Source organism: Mandrillus leucophaeus, unplaced genomic scaffold, assembly GCF_000951045.1.
Source record: "Mandrillus leucophaeus isolate KB7577 unplaced genomic scaffold, Mleu.le_1.0 Scaffold117, whole genome shotgun sequence".
Taxonomy (NCBI): domain Eukaryota; kingdom Metazoa; phylum Chordata; class Mammalia; order Primates; family Cercopithecidae; genus Mandrillus; species Mandrillus leucophaeus.
In genome coordinates, this window is record NW_012099987.1 from 3,832,708 (window position 1) to 3,854,615 (window position 21,908).

At 50.8% G+C, this 21,908-nt stretch overlaps 1 protein-coding gene across 1 annotated transcript in view; it reads right to left on the bottom strand.

Moving 5' to 3' along the window:
* Positions 1-1,719: 1,719 nt before the first annotated feature.
* Positions 1,720-21,908, bottom strand: part of PYROXD2 (pyridine nucleotide-disulphide oxidoreductase domain 2) — a 35,085-nt gene continuing 14,896 nt past the window's right edge. The window contains exons 5-16 of the mRNA XM_012000693.1: positions 18,253-18,408; positions 15,511-15,664; positions 13,592-13,653; positions 13,397-13,494; positions 11,172-11,313; positions 10,693-10,827; positions 9,281-9,353; positions 8,869-9,025; positions 6,626-6,780; positions 5,454-5,560; positions 3,116-3,236; positions 1,720-2,029 (exon numbers count right to left, since the gene is read on the bottom strand). Coding sequence (XP_011856083.1) covers positions 1,959-2,029; positions 3,116-3,236; positions 5,454-5,560; positions 6,626-6,780; positions 8,869-9,025; positions 9,281-9,353; positions 10,693-10,827; positions 11,172-11,313; positions 13,397-13,494; positions 13,592-13,653; positions 15,511-15,664; positions 18,253-18,408 — 1,431 coding nt within the window. The 3' untranslated portion in view covers positions 1,720-1,958. The remainder of the gene's footprint in view (positions 2,030-3,115; positions 3,237-5,453; positions 5,561-6,625; positions 6,781-8,868; positions 9,026-9,280; positions 9,354-10,692; positions 10,828-11,171; positions 11,314-13,396; positions 13,495-13,591; positions 13,654-15,510; positions 15,665-18,252; positions 18,409-21,908) is intronic.

The following is a 21,908-nucleotide window of genomic DNA, read 5'->3' on the forward strand; positions in this document are numbered from 1 at the left end:
TTCCTTCTTTCCTTCCAGAAAACCAGCAATATTGACCAAAAAACAAATTTTCTTTTCTTTTTTTTTTTTTTGAGACAGAGTCTCGCTTTGTTGCCCAGGCTGGAGTGCAGTGGCGCGATCTCGGCTCACTGCAACCTCCCCGTCCCGGGTTCATGCCATTCTCCTGCCTCAGCCTCCCAAGTAGCTGGGACTACAGGCGCCTGCCACCACACCGGGCTAATTTTTTGTATTTTTAGTAGAGACGGGGTTTCACTGTGTTAGCCAGGATGGTCTCGATCTCCTGACCCCGTGATCTGCCTGCCTCGGCCTCCCAAAGTGCTGGGATTACAGGCGTGAGCCACCATGCCAGGCCAACAAATTTTCAACAAGCTCAAGAAGTTGATGGTACTGATGCTGAATGAGGGAGGCGGCTTGGCTACTTTGGAAAAAGCTTGGGGACCCAAACATGGTTCTGCACTGTCCTGCACAATGCTTCTAGGGGGCTAGTTTCAATTCTGGGTGCCAGGTTAAAAAGTATATAGAGAAAACCACCTTCTGCAGAATACAAAAATGACAAAAATATCTTCACCAACAAAAACCGCAGCAGCAGCTCCACCGTGTACCGGATGCTTATCGTGTGCCAGATCCTGGAGGGAAACATGACCTGTTGTCTGATGTGAGCTTTAAAACAACTCTTTTACGGCTGAGAAATCTGAGTTTACCAACATTAAGTAATGAGGTGGATCTATTTGAATCTGTATAAATTTGCCCAGGAAACGGAGGAAGGGAAGCTTTCCCAGGGAAGATCCTGCCTCATCTGCAGATGGGACGGCTTGGACCGTGGCCTTGGCTGCCGGAACTGGAGAAGCTGGCTGGGAGGGCTGCATTACCACGGGAACTTTGGATGGATTTTCCTGGACAAGAGTGACAATTCAACTCACTTTAGAATTATAGAGGTTTATATTGAAAGGTGTTGGTGACACAACAGACTTAGCTCATGGGAGGCAGAAGGCTGAATGCTCTGGAATCAGGAAGAGTGGGCTCCCAGACAACCTCAGTGGAATCCACCTTGCAGTCACCGTTGACTGCTTTTTGCCTGACTGGAAGATTCTGTGGCTTGAGATGCCAAGCTTTGTTCAGGCCCATGGCCCCTGTGGGTGACTCTATGGATCATGGGGAAATCGGGTCCATTCTTATCGTTTGCCAGGAATGTGACAGCAGTCGACTGGGCTCCACCTGGGCAGTCCTCCAGTTGGTGGTGGTGGGAGTCCCAGCCAAGGACAGGGGGATGCTTAGCTCAGACTCTTCCACTGGTTAGATGGACTGTTCTTTTTGTTTTGTTTTTGTTTTTTGTTTTGTTTTTGTTTTGAGATGGAGTCTCTGTCGCCCAGGCTGGAGTGCAGTGGTGCAATCTCGGCTCATTGCAACCTCTACCTCCTGGGTTCAAGTGATTCTCTTGCCTCAGCCTTCCAGGTAGCTGGGATTACAGGCACCTGCCACCACGCCTGGCTAATTTTTGTATTTTTAGTAGAGATGAGGTTTCACCATGTTGGCCAGGCTGGTCTTGAATTTCTGATCTCAAAGTGATTTGCCTGCCTCAACTTCCTGAAGTGCTGGGATTACAGGCACGAGTCACCATGCCTGGCCTTTAAATGGACTGCTTCTTAGCTGATGTAAGAATTATGAGTACACCAGACAAGTCTATCCCACCAACTAACACAGAGAAAAAACACGAGCAAGTAATCTGTATGAAATATTAGTTTTAATAAAACAGAACCAGTCCATGTATGGAGGCACGGGCATAAGGTTAACTTGCACTAAATGTAACTCGTACATTTTTTCTAAAATAATAGCTTGAGCATTGAGGACTTGGTGGCCTTAAGTACTAACCCGAAGCTGAGTTTCCTGGGAAGCTGACCCAATGGAGCGCTTGGAATTGAGGGGTGAAGTCTTCTTCCTGGGTCAGAGCCGATTCGGGGTCACTTGCTCTTGAGATCCCTAAAGGCCGCATGCGCTGCATTTCGCCCAGCAGCTCCCATCACACCTCCTCCTGGAAGGGAATCTCCTATGAACCAAAGCTCCGCTCAAAAACCCGCCAGGGTGGGGGAGGGGGCGGGGCTTACTGAGATCCAGCAACAAAGCAGAGTGGGGCTGCTTAGAGGGGTGCGGGGGTGTGGGCACTGGAATCGCCTAGGACAGACATTCAATAGATCCTGGCTCCCTCCAGGCTTCCTGCACCAAAGGTCTGGGAAGGGGCCAGGTCCACAGCCCACAGCCTCAATGGCTGAGGGTGGACCTGCTGGATGGGCAGATGCTTAGTAAGCAAAGTTAAAATTTCAGAATAAGGGGCTGGGGGGAGGGGGGAGATGTGGAAGCACAGACTCTTTCCAGGGGGACCAAGTCCACACAGCTCAGAGAAGGTGTGCATAGCAAATGACAGCCTCAGCCAGCTCCTTAGGCTTGGAATGCGCACAAGAAAGAATTGTAAAGTTGAAGAAGTTAACTTTATCCATCCTTTCTGGTCAAAAATATGGATGGAGGCCTCTAATCCCAGCACTTTGGGAAGCTAAGCGGGGAGGATCACTTCAGCTCGGGAGTTCGAGACCAGCCTGGGCAACGTAACAAAACCCATCTTTACAAAAGAATAAAAAATTAGCCAGGCATGGTGGCACACACCTGTAGTCCCAGCTACGCCAGAGGCCGAGGCAGGAGGATCACTTGAGCCCAGGAGGTTGAGGCTGCAGTGAGCTGTGATCATACCACTGCACTCCAGCCTGGGCAATAGAGTGAAACCCCATCTAAATATATATATGGATGGGGAATTTAGGGACATGGGTCTCTCACAAGCCCGCATTGGAATGTGGTGAGATGCCTCCACCAGGACGCATCCCCAGGCCTCCTGAAGGGGAGGTGTGAGCTCAACTGTGGGCTGTGGTCAGCCTGGTGGAGGCAGCGGCTGGGTGCTCACCTGTGCATGGAGAATTCTGAACACAAGACAGCTTCTTATGGTGGGAGTTCCCTGCTCCCCTCCCTCTCTGCCGCCTTCATTGTTTATCTTCTTCCTCCTTCTCCAAGTCTCTGGCCTCCAGTGAGCCCTCCCAGTCCCCACAGGGTAGTGGGACTCCAGGTCACTCACCAGGATGAGCCCCACTTCCACAGAGATACAGGCCCTGGAGAGGGCAGCGGTAGCCAGAATGCAGGGGCACAGGGCGGGCAAAGTAGAGCTGGTCCAGGGACATGGCACAGTGGAATATGTTCTGCAGAGGCAGGGCCACAGTCATTAGCACGGGAGCGTTACAGCCTTTCCTGTCCTGGCGGGGTTTCTTCCCCTCCCCTGTTCTCCAGCAAAAGTTCTTCTCCTTCCGGGATATTTTCTTGGGTTCTTAAAATGCAGAAAGGGAAGGAGATGAGATGGAACGGGCACATGCCCTGGGGCTGGGAGTGAAGTTTCCCAGAGGCCTTTTGAGGAAGAAAGCAGGGTGGGGAACAGGAACTGAACAGGAAAGAAAAGAGGGTTTTGCTATGTACTCTGCATCCCTCTCGCTCTGCTGGAAAAACAGAATCGTCCGATTTATTGTGGCTGCTGGTATGTGTCTCTGCGAGAACTTCCTTCTGTGGCCAAGGCATCCACCTGAGCCCGGACCCCGGCGTCCAGGTTCCAGCAGGATCACTGTGAATGGCAGACAAGGGGCAACGACGCCGAGCACGGTTCTGTCCCCCTGGCTTGGGTGAGACCAGCCCCAGGCTGAGAAGGGAGGCAGCATGGGACAAGCGAAGGTCAGACTCAGGAGACAGGTCTGGACAAGAAGCCCGACGTCTGCTGGGCGTCACCACAGGAGTGTCCCCCCACTGCCCTCCTCACCTTGCCCCAAACTGAGGTCATCCTCTTCCCTCAAGTCTGCTCCTCCCCATCCTCCTGCGTCAGTGAATGACACCACCTTCCTCCCGCTGGCCTCTGCACCTACCCTTCACATCACCTCCACCCTGACCCCCATGTGCACACTGTCACCAAGGCTTCTCAAGTCTGCCCGCCCCATGCCTGCTCTACCCAGCCATTCCCTTCCTTCCTGCTGCCTGGCCTTCTTTCCGCTACCCGGACCAGTGCTGTTCAGTGAGCATGTAATGGGAGCTAATATGCAGTTTTTGATTTATTAGTAACTACATTTAAAAAGTAAAAGCAGAGCCTGTTGTGGCTCATGCCTGTAATCCCAGCACTTTGGGAGGCCAAGGTGGGAGGATCACTTGAGCCCCAGAGTTTGAGACCAGCCTAGGCAACACAGGGAGACTCCATCTCTACAATTTAAAAAAATTAGCCTGGTATGGTGGTGCATGCCTGTGGTCCTATCTACTCAGGAGGCTGAGGTGGAAGGATGGATGGCTTGAGCCCCAGAGGTCGAGGCTGCAGTGAGCTGTGATTGCACTACTGTACTCCAGCCTGGGTGATAGAACAAGACCCTATCTCTAGAAGGAAGAAAGGGAGGAAGAGAGGGAGGGAGGGAAGGAGGGAAGGAGGGAAGGAGGAAGGGAAGGAGGGAGGGAGGAAGTAAAGAAGGGAGGAAGGAAGGAAGGAAGGAAGGAAGGAAGGAAGGAAGGAAGGACAAGTTGATGAATTTAATGTCAATAACATATTTTATTTAGCTATATATATCTATATATATTTATTAGCTATATACATATAATATACCCAAAATATTATAATTTCAACATGTAATCAATATATAAATTATTGATGAGATATTTCATATTTTTTTCTATACTGTGTGCATTCTACACTTGCAGCACATCTCACTTTGGCCTCAGATTTTTCTTTTGCTTTTTTTTTTAAATTTTCTTTTTAGAGATAGGGTCTCATTCTGTTACCCAGGCTGAAGTGTAATGGCACATCACAGCTCACTGTAGTCTTGAACTCCCGGGCTCAAGCGATCCTCCTGCTTCAGCTTCCTGGGTAGCTGGGACCACAGGTACACACCACCACCCCTGGCGATGTTTTTGGTTTTTTGTTTTTGTAGACATGGGGTCTCACTATGTTCCCTAGGCTGGTCTCTGGCCTTGCAAGTGCTCAGTAGCTGCAATGAGGCGATTGAGCCTGGCCTCCTAACTGGTCTCCCTGTCTCCAATCTCTAGTTTTTGATAAACTGAAGTCTGAGGATGTGCTGCTGCCTTGAGAAGGGGGTGCTCTCTCTGAAGAAAGTCAGATGGCAGAGCCAGCATGGTTGTCAAGGCAGAGGGCCACAATCCTGGTGACCTTCTCAGTGGGGGCTGTCCTGACTGCGTTTCTGAGTCCCTACTAGGGATCCCCCATTCCCTGAATCTGACCACTTCTCTGCCCTCTCTCAGCCAGGGTCCCTGCCCCTGTGCTCCCTTCCTGATGAAAGCTGAGTATGGAGGGACAAGATAAAGCAGAGAGGTCACAGCCAGGAAGTGAGGGTGCAGAGGGAATGCTATGGTGAGAGACCCCCTAGGCTTATACGCACCCCTCCAGGAAGCCCGAAGATTCTCTCCAAATCTGGTGGTGTCAGGATGTCTCTGCCAACCACAGAGTCTTTGAAGCCAGGGGCATAGACCTCGATGCAATCAAACACTGGGGTGCCAAAAACAGAGAAATGAGATGGTGTTAGGAAGAAGAGGAGACGCTAAGGGGATACAACTTGGCAAATTTACTAACAGTCATTAAATTACACACAGACATGGGTTTATTTTATAATATGCAAATTATACCTCAATAGGTGAAAAACAAAAATCAGCCCACAAGCAAATGAATAATTCATCCCAAAGATGCATGGGCAGGCCGGTCCAGTCCCCAATTTTCCCCACTTCCCTACCCCAACCCTAAACACAAAGCTGCTTGTCTCCTCTTGCATATGCAGCTTTTTTCACCTCATCACTTTCCTCAAGCTCGCTCGCTCTCTCTCTCTCTCTCTCCCTCTCTCTCTCTCTTTCAGACGGAGTCTCACTCTGTCACCTAGGCTGGAGTGCAGTGGTGCGATCTCTGCTCGCTGCAACCTCCGCCTCCAGGTTCAAACAATTCTCCTGCCTCAGCCTCCGGGGCAGCTGAGATTACAGGCATGTGCCACCACCCCCGGCTAGTTTTTTTTGTGTTTTTCGTAGTGACGGAGTTTCACCATGTTGGTCAGGCCTGTCTCGAACTCTTGACCTCAGGTGATCCACCTGCCTCGGCCTCCTGAAGTGCTGGAATTATAGGCATGAGCCCCCATGCCCGGCCTGCTCAAGCTGTTTCTCTTGCTTGGAATGCCCTTTGCTGCCTGGCCAGCTCCTAGTCATCCTTGGAAACCCAGCTTGACCGTCCCTTCCTTTGAAAGCCTTCCTTGTCCCTCTGGCTCATGCTTCTCCTTTGGTTCATGCAGTCAGCTGTGCTGTAATGACAGATTTCTTAATTTGTCTCCTCCATCCCTTGCTAGGCTGCGAGCAACTGGAGGGCAGGAACTGTGTTTTCTTGGCTTTCTTAGCCCAGTTCCTGACTCCAGCAGTCATTCACTATGCTGACTTGAGGTTCCCTCGACTATTTCCTCCCTTTGGGACGTCAAACGCAGCTGTCAATCCTGAATGGGGCAGGGAGGAGGAGCAGGCCCAGTCAGGTCGCAAGCCCGGCTGTGGCTCTGGAGGCAGAACATGCAGCTCTCTTTACCTCTGTCTGCGTAAGCGTCTCTCTCCTGCTCGTCCCAGGCCTTGCCTCCAGCCAGTGTGTAGGGCGTGTACTGAGTGAAGAGAGAGACTACGTGGCAGCCGGAGGGAGCCAGGGTGGGGTCCAGCGCAGAAGGGATGCAGAGCTCAATCATAGGCCTGTGCGGGTAGGGAGGAGAGACGGCAGGTCTAAGAGCAGCAGTGTGGTGCCAAGGGCCTCTGAGATGACTTGGGACACAGTGGAGACCCTGAGATGACACCAATCCTGGGCGACTGTCGCTGTACAGCCACAGTGGTTGTCCACAGTACAGGTCCACAGTGGCCTCCAGTGTGATCCAGAGCACCCGTGAGGAGCTGGCCTGGCCCAGACCCCCGAATGCATGGCCTCTCCTTGCCTGCCTTCATCACACGCTGTGCTCTAACCACAGCTCCCAAACGCAAATGTCTCCAAGGTCCACACAGACAGTGGGAGTGTGGAAAGAGGCCAGGCCTAAGACAGCAGGCGCCCAGGCAGCCAGATTTCAGCCAGGCTTTAGCGGCCTGACTGCCTTTTCCAGAGCAGACCAATGGAAGACAGAGTTGCTAGGGCTGCCCCGAGCCCCAGCAGAGCTGTGACCTGCTTCCCACCCCACCACCTTTGCCTGCCACACCTTTTCTACCTGGAGCACATTCTCCCTCTGATCTCCAAATATGAGTCTCCTTCAAGGCCACGGGAAACGCCCCTTCTCCCTGCGTCCCTCAGCTGCAATGTTTTTGCTGAACTTGGATGTCCACCAGGGATCTCAAACGTCCCCCGTTCAAACCCCAATGCCTGATTAGCCTCTAAAACCTGCTCCACCCCCGCCGCCTCTTCCTCTCTTCGGTAAATGGAGGCATCTTTTCACAGTCGCTCCTTTTTATTACCCACATCCCACTCCCTGTCCAACAGCAAGTCCTGTTGGCTTCACCTTCAAAATATACCCAGTCTTCCGTCCCTTCTCATCACTTCCACTGCCCCACCCTTGTCCAAGCCACTGTCCACTCTAACTTGGATTCTGCAACAGTAACCCATTGCAACAGATGCCTTAACGTTTTCTCCACACCGTGTCCAGGTTGGTCTTTCTAAAGTATAAGGCAGGCTCTGCACAAACTTTCCTGGAGTAAGAGCCAGGGCAGTTGGCAAGACCCAGCACGATCTGACACCCTTCACTCCCAGGTGCTCTCTCTCCAGCCACTCTGGCCTCGTCCCTGTGCCTCCTACACAGCAGCACGCTCCTGCCCCAGGGCCTTTGCACCTGACCTTCCCTCTGTCTGGACGTTCTTTCCCAGGTACCCACAAGATCTGTAGCCTCACTTCCTTCCGGTCTCTGCTCAAGTGCCGCGTTATCAGAGAAGCCTTTCCTCCCCTTCCTTGCCTATTTTTCTCCGCAGTGCTCATCATCAGTGCTTACTTGTTGATTGTCTTCCTCTCATGGATAGAAAGTCAGCGACCTGAGACCTTGTTGGCTTTGCTTGCTGATCTGTGCCCAGTCACTGAACCAAGCCTGGCACAGAGTAGAGACCCCAGAATATTTATAAATGGATGAATGAACTTTGCCCTATACCCTTCTCTCCAGGCGCACATCTTCTTTACCACATGCTGTAAATATTTGTGTACCTGTCTTATCATAAGCTTCGTGTCGGTTTCATGCCCCTGCCCCGCTAGTTCTCCCAGCCTGTACCTAGTACAGAGCCCGGCACTGAGTAGGTTTTCAACAGTGTGTGCTGGACAGTGGACAGGAAGGAAAGGCTCTTGCTCCTATAGCGCCCCTGCCTTTTCTGGAAGGATGGACATACAGCTGCAGTGGGAGGTGGGAAATGCTTTTAGAAGTTTTGCAAGAAGGCAGCTTATCAGAAAAAGAAAGGCTACGGAGCAGGGGACTCAGTGAGTGCGTGCCCCCTGACAGGCTCTGAATGAGAGAACCTCCTTCGCTTTCCCAGAACACATTTTCTCTTCTTCCCCAGCCCCAGCACTTTCCTGGGCAGCGCTCTGCCCCCTGCCCCTTCCGCTAACCTGAGCTGCTCTTCACCCTTACCTGCCCTGGTCCTCAGATTTTTCACCTGGGATGCACTTCCTGTCCTTAGAAGTTAAGTATGGATTTTGGCAGATCCTAAGTCACTGTGAAGGTTGAACGCCAGGCCTGATCCCTGCTGTGTGTGACATGGACAGCCCCGCCTCCCAGGCCCATGTGGAAGAACATCAGGGGATGTTCTGTCCAGGACCCCTACCTGTGGGAAGGCAGGCCATCCATGGCGTCTTCAAAGGCCTGATGGAGGAGGAGGGTGTCTTCACAGTTCAGGTGGATGGAGCACTGGTGATGGGGCAGTGGGTGACCCCTGGGAGCATTGGGGGCCGCCAGGAAGCTGGGCAGCCTGTCTACAGCCACTGAGGGACCAAAGAGGAGGGTCAGGTCTTAGCCCCCCAAGGCCCTCCCTCTACAGCCAGCACCCTGCTACCCTGAGTGGCAGACGGGAGTAGGAAAGTATTAGCAAGTGTTTCACCTTCTGACCAGGCTGCAGGGGGACACAGGCTGGAGGTCAGGGAATGGAGGTGATGACAGAGTTCAGCTGCCCCCCGCCTGGAGGTTTCTCACTCGGATGGGTCAAAGGAGACAGTGCTGCAATGTGGTGTGCCTCTTACCATTGATCTTGGTGACAGGCGACCGGGTGTCCAGCTGAGAGATTTTCTCCAGGAACTCCTCAGGAAGCCACTCCTGGAAGGAGAAGCCTCCATGAAAGCCCCCAGACGTCCAAGGCCCCAAGGAAGCTGCCTTCTTTCTTTGCTCAGGAAGATCCCTCAGTCGCTCCCTCCGGAAATCCTCTTCATCCTTCAAAGCTCAGCCAAAACCACCTCCTCTGTGAAGCCTTCCTAGATCCCCTCCCACTCAGCTCTAACTACTTCCTCCTCTGTGCTTGGCCAGCAGTTCTGACTGTGAAATAGTCCACACCTCTCCCTGCTTGCAAAGGGGACAGTGGTTTGCAGGTCTCTTTTCACTACTGGTGTGTAAGGTCTTGGAAGCCTCGATGATCTCAGAATTGCCTTAACAAGTTTCTTTTTACTGATGTTTGTTGAATTTTATTAATGGAATCACTCAGAAAAAGTAGTGCTTTGCCGCTAAGAATTGCCCCCAAGAATGGTTGGGAGCTTCGTGCACATATACATCTTATCGTATCTTTTGGGCACAGGGAAAGTCAATTGCAAAAACTACCCCCCAAAGCTCACCCCTCCCTGTTTGCACACCCGTTTCTGTGTAATCTTGCAGTGCCCTCACACTCTGGGCTTGGCCATGAGACTTGCTTTGGCCAATGCTAGCAAACAGGATGCAAAGAGATCAAACCACATGATGCTTGCATACATGCTTGAGCTTGCCTGCTTTTGCCCCTTGCCAGACCCTGAGAACATGCCTGGACTACTGTGCTGGGGGAGGACAGACACACGGGGCAGAGCTGAGTTCCCCTGGTCATCCCAGCAGAAACAGTCCTGGACCAGCCACCACCGGCTAGCTCCCAGGAACATGAAGGAGTCCCGCCAAGATCAGCAGAGCCGGCAAGCTGACCTGCCGCTGACTGCAGATGCATGAGCCAGCCGTGAGCAGTTGAAATCCACCAAGATCATCTGAAGTCTCCAGTTCTGGGTGCCAGTATTTCTTGTGTGCCCAGAAGTTTTGTGGCTCTTTTTAAAAATTAATTAATAATCATGGATAATACAACAGATAGTTGACACATACAATGGAATTAGAGCTGGTGAAAGGGGAGAAATCAGGAAAGTAGGAAAGTTGTGGAAATAACTCTAGATGGAAAGTCAGACCTGGGTTCTAGCTCTGGCTCTGCCAGTGGCCAGAATCTTGGTCACTTCACCTCTCTGGCCCCTTCTCCTCACCTGTGAGGCTCCTTCCCTGTTTGCTACCTGCCCTTACCTGCCTGTTTCCCAAATGCAGAGACTTGGCTTTTGCATCTCACACCCTGATGCAATCCTGGCTCCCTCAATCCCCACGGATTCCAACCCCTGTTTTGGCAGACATCTAAGCTCCATCCTCCTGCCCGCAGCCTCACCTGTGGCGTCAGCTTCAGGAAGGTGATCTGCGGTGATGTGTTGGACAGCACCACCTTGCTTCTCACTTCTGTGCCATCTTCCAGCACAACTCCTTGAACACAGCCTTCACTGTTCACCTGCACCTTCGCCACTGTCTAGCACCCACCAGAAACCCCCAGGAAGGGAAACCCAGGTTAGATCTTGTGGGATTCCCATGGTCTGTGATGGTCCTAGGCATTCACAACTTCTTCATCCCAAACCCACCCCATCAAGTTCTGCAGCTTCTCCATGAAACACTCAGCCTCGGTTCAGTGACCAGGGAATTCAAAAGGGGTGGTTAGCCACTAACAGGCTGCGTGACCTTAGTCTCTTAATTCTGCAATCCACCCCCTCACAGCCCCTCTGTTCATTGGTAAAACAAGGGACCTTCCAAATCTGAGACTTGGTTCTGTCCTGGGATCCTTGTCAATAATTGGGGTGGGGTAGAGGGGCCATTCACCTTTTCAGTGAAGATGCTTGCTCCATGGGTGGTGGCTGAGCTTGCGATGGCATCAGAGAGGGCACCCATGCCCCCCTGGACATAGCCCCAGGCCCCCTGCATCCCCTCCAGGCCCCCCATCACATGATGCAGCAGCACATACCTGAGGACAGACCATCTGACTCAGATCCTGGAGGTGGGATCTCATCTGCCCAGAGTTGTAGGTGCAACTATTCCTTTCCATCTTGATCTTCAGCCCCTCCCTGCCACCATCCAGCCCTTTCCCAGTCGCCTTTAATGAGCCAAGTTCTTGTAAGAGCCCTTTGCCTTCTCTACACTGACTCCCCAGCAAGTGTGTCTATGTGCATAGCTTTATTACCAAAAAGAAGGCATATGCCCAAACCTGCAGCTCCAGCACTCTCCTGAACTCCAGCTCCTATGTCTAACTACCCACAGATATCTCCATTTGGACGCTTTCTTGGTAGGCATCTTAAACCCACCACCTTTTCCCCATTCTCCAGCTGCTTCCTCTTCAATCTTTCCCATTCCAGTGAACGACACCTTTCCATAGAAGGTTCTGTTTCCAACAGAAACCAGGTGTCTTTGACCGCTACCATCCTTCCCCATCTACGTCCACACAGCAACGCCAACTCAGCCTCCAAAGGGCTTGCAAGGCCACCCCACCTCTCAGCCTCTCTTCCTTTTCTTATGCTGCTGAAGTAGTGCCCCTCATTGGACCCCCTCTCCCACACTTTCTCCCCTGCAGGTCTTTGTCCACATATATCCTGGAGCCTTATCTTAAAGCCCAGCTGTGCTCCTGCCACTCACTTATCACCATTCCAAACCTCCCTGGCTTGGCGCTGCTCTTAGGGAATGGCCAGTCTCCTAGCAGGCGCTCCAGCCTCACCCCTCATCCTGTCCCTCTCTGTACCCCATCCTCCTAACTAACAGAACCTCTAGATTCCTGGGTGGATCATACATTCTCTAACCCTAGCATTTCCCCTGCTGTTCTGTCAGCCTGAAGCCCCTTCCTCCCTCATCGTGTGTTTCGCTAACTCCTCTTTGTCCTGTGGGTCTCAGATCAAACACCTCTTCCATGTGGAGGCTTCTCTGACCCTAGGCCAGGCTGTGTCCCGGCTGCTCCTCCTAGCATCACACTCACACCACTTCATCATCATCACTCGCTCTGTGTCTCTCACCCATCAGGACGTCTGCTCCACTCACTACCGTATCCCCAGCACCTAGCGAGCGCTCATCCCTATTTGTTGGAAGAATTAATGAAGGAACAAATTACTTAAAGGCATATTTCACAAACTGAGCACTGGCTAAGCCTCCCAGAGATCCCAAGAGAAAAGAGCAGAGGCCCCAGCTGGAAGATCCAGATTGGCTGGTAGATCACAGCTTGGCCAACGTGTAGCAACTGCTGCCAAGCCCCCGTCTCTATGGTCCTGGGGGAATTTGGGGCCGGCTTAATATGTGTTGAAAAACCACTTCCGAGGGTGTGCTCATCCCTTGAGAGAAAAGCCACGTCGACAGCTTCTAGCTTCTAGCTGTATCTTCTGGTGCACTGGAAACGGCCCAACCCTTGGTGGCATTCTCCATCCCAACACACACACACACACACACACACACACACACACACCCCCCTCCATTCCTGCTTCTGTGGGGGCTCATTAAGTCAGACCACACCGCAGGCTTCGCTGTGTCTGACTGCCACCTCTCGGACTGGGCTGTCAGCGCACACCCACACTCAGCAAGAGAAAGGCAGCTCACTGCCCATCCTGAGGTGCCTGTGTGAGTGTCCCGGAGCCCAGGGAAAGGACCGGCGGCAGGCAAGGGAGAATGGGTGTTTGCGGGAGTGGAGAGGTGGAAGAGGGAAGGGAAGAGGAGAGAAAAGAAGATATTGTTGAGATACCAAGTGGGAGGTGGGAGAGAGGCTTTTCTTAGTGAAGCAGTAGGGCACGGCCACTAAGAAGGAAGATTTTGGGGAGTCAGACATCTCGAGCTGAAAATCAGCCTGGCCACTTGAGTGGCTTTGGGCAAGACACTCCCTTCTCTGAACCGCAGTTCTCAGACATTGCTCTGAGGGTTAAATGGATCGTGTGTGACGTGCCTGGCTCGGTTCCTGGCTCACTGGGTGAGCTCTGTTAAGTGGCAGCTGTTGCTGCGGCCACTGCCACTGTTGTCCTCACTCCTGTTGGGGAACATGCCCCATTCCTGTGTCCCGCCTCACCCCCCTCACTCACCCACTCCCCGGAGTGCGGGGACTTGTCATGGCTCCAATCACAGCATCTGTGGCCAGAGTGGCTTTTAGAGGCTCAGACTCAAACCACTGATCCAGCACCTGGACAGCACAACAGCAGAGAGAAGGGCTTAGGGGCCTCGACGGGAGGAGGGTCCCCTTGCTCCCTGGTTGGGCCTGACGCTGGGGAACCGCTCACCTTGGTAATGGGAGCTGTGAGGACCTCATAATATTGGGGAAGCTGGGCTCCCAGGATGCGGCCTATAACAGAAGATCCACAAAACAGAAGTTGAAACAGGTGACAGGGAAACCCTCTGACCTGGCCTGTGGGATAAAAGATTGGAGGAGGCCGAGACTTCCTGCGGGGAGATGGTATAGCACAGCCAATGCAGAGACAGACCCAGCCTGAGTCCCGGCCACACCTCTCACTAGCAGCGCCTGGGACACATTTTTAACATCTCTGAACCTGATTCTTTACCTGTAACATGGGAATCCTATTTTACACCCCAAGGGCTACAGTGAGCATTAAATGAGCTAGGTAAAGCATTTGCAAGTTCATAGGCATTTAATATGTTTAATCAGTTAGCATTATGTTTTGAAAATTTTAAACTTCTACCTTATTCCCTTATTTTGAACTCCGGAAGGCCCATATCCTGGGAGGTAGATGGCCTGGCTGATCCATTCCTACAACCCTGATTCAGACCATTTCAGAGTAACTAGGCTTTAAGACCTTCAGGATAGAAATCACGGTCTCTAGACTTATAGCACCCAGGCCTACCTTAGTGTCTGGCACGTAGTAGTTGCTCAATAAATGTTTTTTGCCTGTTTTTCACACAAAGCTCCCTGGACTGGTTATCTGAGAGGCAGTGTCTACTTTTTGCATTTGTAATAGATTCCACTGGCTCCACACTCTTTGCAATGTATAAGTCTGCAGTGCCTCCCAACCCACCACAGCTTGGTTAACCTGCCCGGCTCCTTGGCTCTGGGCTCATCCATGTGACTTGGCCAGCCAGTGGAATGTTTGCAGATGTGACACAAAGCCAGACCTGAAACAGGCCTGTACATTGGGGCATGCCCTCTGTGCTTGTGCCACTGATGTGAAAAGTCCACGCCCAGATCAGCATGTGCTTCTACAAGGAGGACGGGAGGTACCTGCAGCAGAGCTGCCTCCACTGAGCTGCTGCAGACACAAACACATGCCTGAGACCAGACCAGATCAGCTGAGCCACGAAGACGTATGGGAAACAAGCGATTTGTTTGTTTGTTTGTTTTTTCTAGGATATAGAGGCTAAACTGGTCTGTATATCCTCAAGGAGGGTAGAAAATAATAGCACACTTGATGTGCCTTCCCTTCTCATACTCATGACAGACATTACTAACTGATCACAGAACTTCTCCTTGCTGAGCCCAAATCTAGCATTCTTCCTGTATGGGAGCAGCACTTCAAATCTCTTGGCCCCTATATCTTATTCTAGCTACGGCCATGATGCCGAACTCCTTGCAGGCTTTGATCAGCTTCACAAAGGCACCTCCACAGCATCTCACTTCAGTCCTGAAAAGTAAGCCTCTCTACTTCTTCCCTAGGGCACTCATGGGAACCTACCTGGCACCCACAGATGCACAGCCCAGAAGTGTGGGAGTCAATGCCCTGTGAGGCAACCCTTGACCAATGGGAGCTAGCTAGAACCCAAGGAATAAATATTTCCCTTTCCATCTCCCGAGAAGGTTCCTCAAATGCATTTCATAAGGTTTCCCAGAGGGCCCACACAGGTCCAGCATCTTGTCACCCACAGTGTGGCTAGTGTGATCACACACTCTGGTATTGACTCTTTCTCTGTCCACTCTCACCCCCACTTTCTCCTATTTTTGTGCCTTGGGGTCACCCTTCCAATGAACTACCCATGCACAAGCCTTGGTCTCAAGCTCTATTTTAAAGCGCATCAGCCTAAGATGCTCTCAGCAAAGTGCTCCAGGCTGCCCGTAATTGATTGCAGCATGTTAACTGATCCCAGGTGGCAGGTTGCCATGGAGGTTCAGGCTTGTGTCTAGGCATTGAGACAATGTGCTCACCTCCTTGAAGGTCACTCATCATGCCCCGGTGCCCGCACTTGGACTTACCTGCTTTCAGCAGGGGCTTGAGGGTGGACAGCGACTTGATCCTTTGCAGCAGAGAGCCACGCTGGAAGGCCGCCATGTCCACGGGGGCCGCATCCAGCAGAGGGTCAATGGCTAATGCCAAGCGATGCATGAACTCCTCGTATCTGGGAAAGACCTGGAACAGAGCTCTGCATCAAGGCCCCACCATCCATATCCCTCCCCTCCATGCTGTCCCCATATGGCCTGTCACCCCCACAGCTTGATGGTTCCTCAGGCCTCATTCCCCGCTGTGGCTCGGCTTGGCTCTGTTGAGCTCCCCCAGTTCCAGGTCTCTGGGTTAATATCAACACCAAGAAGAGTACATGGGGTGGAGGTGGGGGTGCTCAGGAGACCCTGGGCGATAGGAGAGCCACCAGCAGTGGCAACAGGGACAAGGAGCTAATGCTGGCCAACACAAAGTGTCACCCACAGAAAACTGGCAAGAATCTTAGGGTGTGGTCTCTGCGATAAACCATGAAACCACTTAGAAGTTTCTTCCTTCTGTCATTTCTTCTTTTTTTTTTCCAAGATGGAGTCTTGCTCTGTCACCCAGGCTGGAGTGCAGTGGTGCGATCTCGGCTCACTGCAACCGCTGCCTCCCAGGTTCAAGTGATTCTCCTGCCTCAGCCTCCTGAGTAGCTGGGATTATAGGCATGTGCCACCATGCCCAGCTAATTTTTGTAGTTTTAGTAGAGACGGAGTCTCACCATGTTGGCCAGGCTGGTCACGAACTTCTGACCTCAAGTGATCCACCTGCCTCGGCCTCCCAAAGTGCTGGGATTATAGGCGTGAGCCGCTGCGCCTAGCCTGTCCTTCTGTCCTCTCACATATTACTGGTAGAAGTTAGACCTTTGCCTGTATTCTTTTCCAGTCTGTAGGTCTCCCACGCCATCTCATCACCCGCAGTCACAGAAGACTGCCTCTTCTCACCCCACAAGCTCCCACGTCAGAATCCACTTTCGAAAGCCTGGTTTCTGACACTCACCTTCGCTTCCCTGGTGGGCACAGGAGCAGTGATAGAAGCCTGTACTACTGGAGGCCCTACCTGATTCCTCTTAGCCCTGGACTTTGCATTTTGGTCTATCTCTACCCATGGATAGACCCATGACATTTTAATAAGTGTTACATGAAGAAAAGTTCCATGTTAAAATACATTTGAGAAGTCTTGGTAAAAACGAAGTTAAACAGCTTTCTCTAAGCAGGACTTTAATATGACAGCATGGAAAGACAAAACCAGGAATCAAGCTCCTTACTTTCCACGATGGGAAATGGGCCCTTGCCTCTGGCGTGTGTGGTCGCTAGAGTGTAGGGCCACAGCTAGTGTCCCACAGGTCCGGGGACCTGGCCTTGTGCCAAATCCCCTCAAGTGCATCTGAGATGGGCAGGATTTGGACAACAGGATGCAGGTGGTGGTCTCCAATCTGCCACACAAAAGAACCATCAAAGAAGCACTTTTAAAAAGCTAAGCTCCTCAGGCCGGGTGTGGTGGTTCATGCCTGTAATCCTAGCACTTTGGGAGGCGGAGGTGGGAGGATTGCTTGAGCTCAAGAGTTCCAGACCAGCCTGGGCAACATAGTGAGACTTTTGTGTCTACAAAAGAATTAAAAATAATGTAGCCGGGCATGGTGGTGAATGCCTGTAATCCCAGCTACTCAGGTGGCTGAGGCAGGAGGATTGCTTGAGCACGGGAGGCGGAGGGTGCAGTGAGCCAAGATCGCACCGCTGCACTCCAGCCTGGGTGACAGAGTGAGACCCTGTCTTAAAAACAAATGAAATAAAATAACGAAATAAAAGGCTAAGCTTCTCAGGTGATTCTGATCATCAGCCAGGTTTGAAAACTGCTGGTGGAAGAGACATGTAGGCTGTGCATCTGTGGTTCTCTAAGTTTTACCCAGTAATAGATTAACACAAGAAAAGCAGTGTACATGGGTTCTATTAATCTAGGTTCTTCTTATGAAAATGTCTCCACTGAGATATGATTTAATGCTACACCTCAGCTTGTATCCACGCTTGGTACAAAACGGCCATTCAAATAATCTTCCTAAGTCCACAGAACCAACTGTGGCAGGGCCCTTATGGAACTCAGTGGCTCATCTAGACAAGGCCACCCAGCAGGTTCCCAGAATGCAGTTCCAAGGGAAAAAAAGTGCATTCTCCATCCAACATGTGCTCATCCCGTCACCAGAGCTGCACACCATCATGGACACTTTGTTGCTTTGGGCAGTCAGGAGGGAGCCTTGGGATGCCACATTGAATGAATATTTAGAACTCTCTTGTCCTAAGTTCCTGATTCAGTTGATTTTATCCTTAATTTTCTCTGATCGTCCCTCATCGTCCTTTCTGGCTTTCATGTGCTTTAATGTGGACAAACACCCGGAACTCTGTCTGAAAGCTGGAGGGGCATGAAGCACTTCCTGGTGTAGGAACACGCCGGTGCATTTCCTCTTGAACTCAGCATGCACAGCCCCTCTGACAGTGGCCCCATATTGAATACACGCAGGTGTGCGTGTCTTCCAGTCCACTAGTCTTAATCAGCATCCTCCACCCACTTCTCTTTGCAGTGCCTGAGATCAAGAGCTGCCACCAACTGGAGCCCTCCTAGGAATGTGGGGTGGCCTGGCCCAGTGCCCATGACCTTTGGACAATTGTTCTAGGACAATCCAACCAGGCCCATCTTTAGGCTGCTGAGGGAGTAGGAGCTCAGTCACTGGTCGCCTTCCCTACCTGGGCATCCTTCCGAGAGAACTGGGCAATCTGCTTCTGGTTTTCTGCCATGTCTGTGCCCAGCAGAAGGGACCTGGGCACCTTGCTGCCCGCACCGTCTTCCAGCATGGGGGTGAAGGAGTAGGGGTTTCGAAGATGAAGCCTCAGCCCATGTTTCTGCAGAACACAAACAGCACGGCAACAAATTAATGGCTCTGTGGTCTCTGCCTGTCATCTTTTTCTCCAATTGTGTTTGTGTGACCATATAGGTACCTGTGTATAGATTCCCAAGTGTATGGTCCTGGTGTCTGTTTTTTAAATATAGTTTAAAGAAAGCCCTCTTGCCCAAGTACCCTATGGTAGACAATACTGTATCATAGCACAGTACACTATACCATTCTATACCATACCATACATACCATACCATGCCATACAGCACCACGCCATGCCACATCATACCATACCACACTACATCACATCACACCATACACACCATGCCATACCACACCCTACCACACCATACGATACTATACCATGTCATATCACACCACACTACGCCATGCCACATCATACCACACCACACCGTGGCACACTCATTCCATGCCAGGGACTGTACTAGGGTTTACAATGGTTACCTCACAACAACTTTGTAAGTACAGTCTTGCATCACTTAACGATGGGGATATGTTCTGAGAAATGCATTGTTAGGCAATTTTGTTGTAGTTTGAGCATCACAGAGTGTACCTACACAAACCTAGATCTGATAGCCTACCACACATAGGCTGTGTGGTGTAGCCTATTGCTGCAAACCTGCATAGACTGTTACTACACTGAATCCCGGAGACAACTGTAATACAATGGTATTTGGGTATCTAAACATATCTAGGCTGGGAGCAGTGGCTCATGCCTGTAATCTCAGCATTTTGGGAGTCCAAGGTGCACAGATTAGCTGAGGTCAGGAGTTCGAGGCCAGCCTGGCCAATATGGTGAAACCCCATCTCTATTTAGAATACAAAAATTAGCCGGGCATGATGGCACACACCTGTAGTCCCAACTACTCAGAAGGCTGAGGCAGGAGAATCCCTCGAACCTGGAAGGCAGAGGGTGAGACTGCACCACTGCACTCCAGCCTGGGTGACAAAGCGAGATTCTATCTCAAAAAACAAAAACAAAAACAAAAACAAAAAACCCAAACATAGAAAAGGTACATTAAGAATATGGCATAAAAGGTAAGAAAAATGATACCGTATAGCGCCCTCACGATGAATGGAGCCTGCGGGATTGGAAGTTGCTCTGGGTGAGTGGCGAGTGACTGAAGGCCCAGCACATTGCTGTGCTCTACTGCACGCTTTATAAATACAGTAAACTTAGGCTACACTACATTGATTAAAACATGTTCTTCGGTAAGTTAGCTTACTGCAACTTTTAAACTTTATAAACGTTTTAATTTTTAAAACCTTTTTGATTCTTTTAAAAAGGCACTTGGCTAAAAACACAAACATTGTATAGCTATATAAACTATTTTCTTTATATCCTCATTCTGTAAGCTTTTTTCTGTTTTTAAAATTTTTATTTTATTTTTTTTTTACTTTTTTAATTGTTTTGCTAAAAAGTAAAACGCAAACACACACATCAGCCTAGGGCTACACGGGGTCAGGATCATCAGTGTCACTGCCTTCCACCTCCACATCCTGCCCCACTGCAGGGTCTTCAGGGACAGTAACACGTGGCGCTGTCATCTCTAGAGAGCAATGCCTTCTGCTGGATCCCTCCTGACAGACCTGCCTGAGGCTGTTTGACAGTGAATTTTTTAAATAAGGAAAAGGAATACATTCTAAAATAGTAACAAAAAGTATAGTATAATAAATACATTAACCAGTGACAAAGTCATTTACTATCAAGTATTGTGTACTGTATATAATTATATGTACTAGACTTTTTGACAACTGGCCGCACAGTAGGCTTATCGCCACAAACACATGAATAATATGCTGCACTGCAACTATGACATCGCTAGGGGACAGGAATTTTTTTCAGCTCCATTGTAAGCTTATGGGACCACCATTGTATATAGTCTATCGTTGACCAACATGTTGTCACGTGGCACGTGGCTGTCTTACTATCCTCATTGTACAAAAGCAACACGAGAGGCTCATAGGAGTTACATAATTTGTCCCAGGTCACTTTAGGAGGTAGGTCTGGGTTTCAAAACCACAGCTGTGTAACTGCAAAGCCCCAGCTCTCAGCACCAGTCTGTAACTGCCCCACTTCAGAAATAAATAATTAAATTTAGAAAGACACAATCAAGCAATGGTTATGTGAAAATCTATACTTACAAGGTAGATAAATTATTCACATCAGAACATTTTATTTACTTTGCAGACTCATTTACTCCAGGGTCACTTTAAGTGGAAGTCCCCTTGATGCATTTAAAATATGATTTGATTTACAAATATTTGATTAGCACACAGAACTTTCCAAGAGCACATCTACTTCCTCAAAGGAGGCACAGATAAAGCAAAAGGGGCCTGTGCTGCCTCCAGTTTCTGCTGTCCAGAGGCTTCCTTCTCCAGATCCGTGGCCTGCTCCCTCAACGACTCCAGGTCTTGGCTGGAATGCCACCTTATCAGCCAGGCCTCTCCTGCACTCCCTGCGCCCTCGCCCTGCAATATTTTTCCCCAAAGTACTTGTCACCACATGGCTAATCACATATTTAGTGTTTTCATTGTCTCCCCAAGTAGAATGTGAGCCCTGTGAAGTCAGGGGCATTGTCTATTTTGTTCACTGCTGTATCCCCCGCATGCAGACACAGTGCAGTTAATAAGCATTCCGTCGACTCTGAATAAATGAATGCTACGTTGCAGACAAGGTACGGCCGCAGAGGAGAGAAATGAGATCTGAGAGTAGAGGTTTTAGGAAAGCACGAGGAAACCAAAAACAGGCTTTTCCAACAGTTACCGCTGGAGTTGCTCCACACTGGAGACGCTCCAGGCGGGCAGGCTCGCCGCAGCTCTGGACACTCTGTGCCTGGAGGAGTTTCCTGACACTGGCGGGGGCCGGGGCCAGGAGACGGCTGGGGTCCCTCCTAACCCTAAGATGGAGACATTCTTTATTCTAAGCTGGAGAAACTTCCAGCTTCGTTCCTCTTAATGTAGTGAACTCTCTCATACCCAGGAAGCATCCTTAGTTTCTCTCCTTGTCATTCTTGACATCCCGTACGCTGCCTCCAGAACCTGTGCGCTTCTCTCTAAGCCACCATTTCGGGAACCGCTGCAGCGCGGCCTCGTGATCCACATGCGACCCCTCCTGTTTCCGCCGAGTCCTCACCAGCCAGCAGGCGGGCTGACCTTGGTAAAGTCACAAATTCTAGCAGTGAACTTCCTGATCGCACACCTCACCGGCTTCTCGCTGCACCTGGATAAAATGCAGTCCCCGAGTTGGCCCCTGCCCCTCCCACCCCAATCTGCTGCCCTCTGCCTGTCACTCCTCTGCTGTGGCCACACTGACCTGCCCTCTGCTCACACCTGCCTGGGTGGGTCCATCTCCTCTTCCCTCTGACTGGAGACCGTCTGCTTAGATGTCCACACGGCTGCTGCTGGTGACCTCTTGGTATTTGAAAACCTGCTCAAATGTCACCTCCTTGAGGAACATGTCCTTCCTGGTCGCCATCTAGGCTG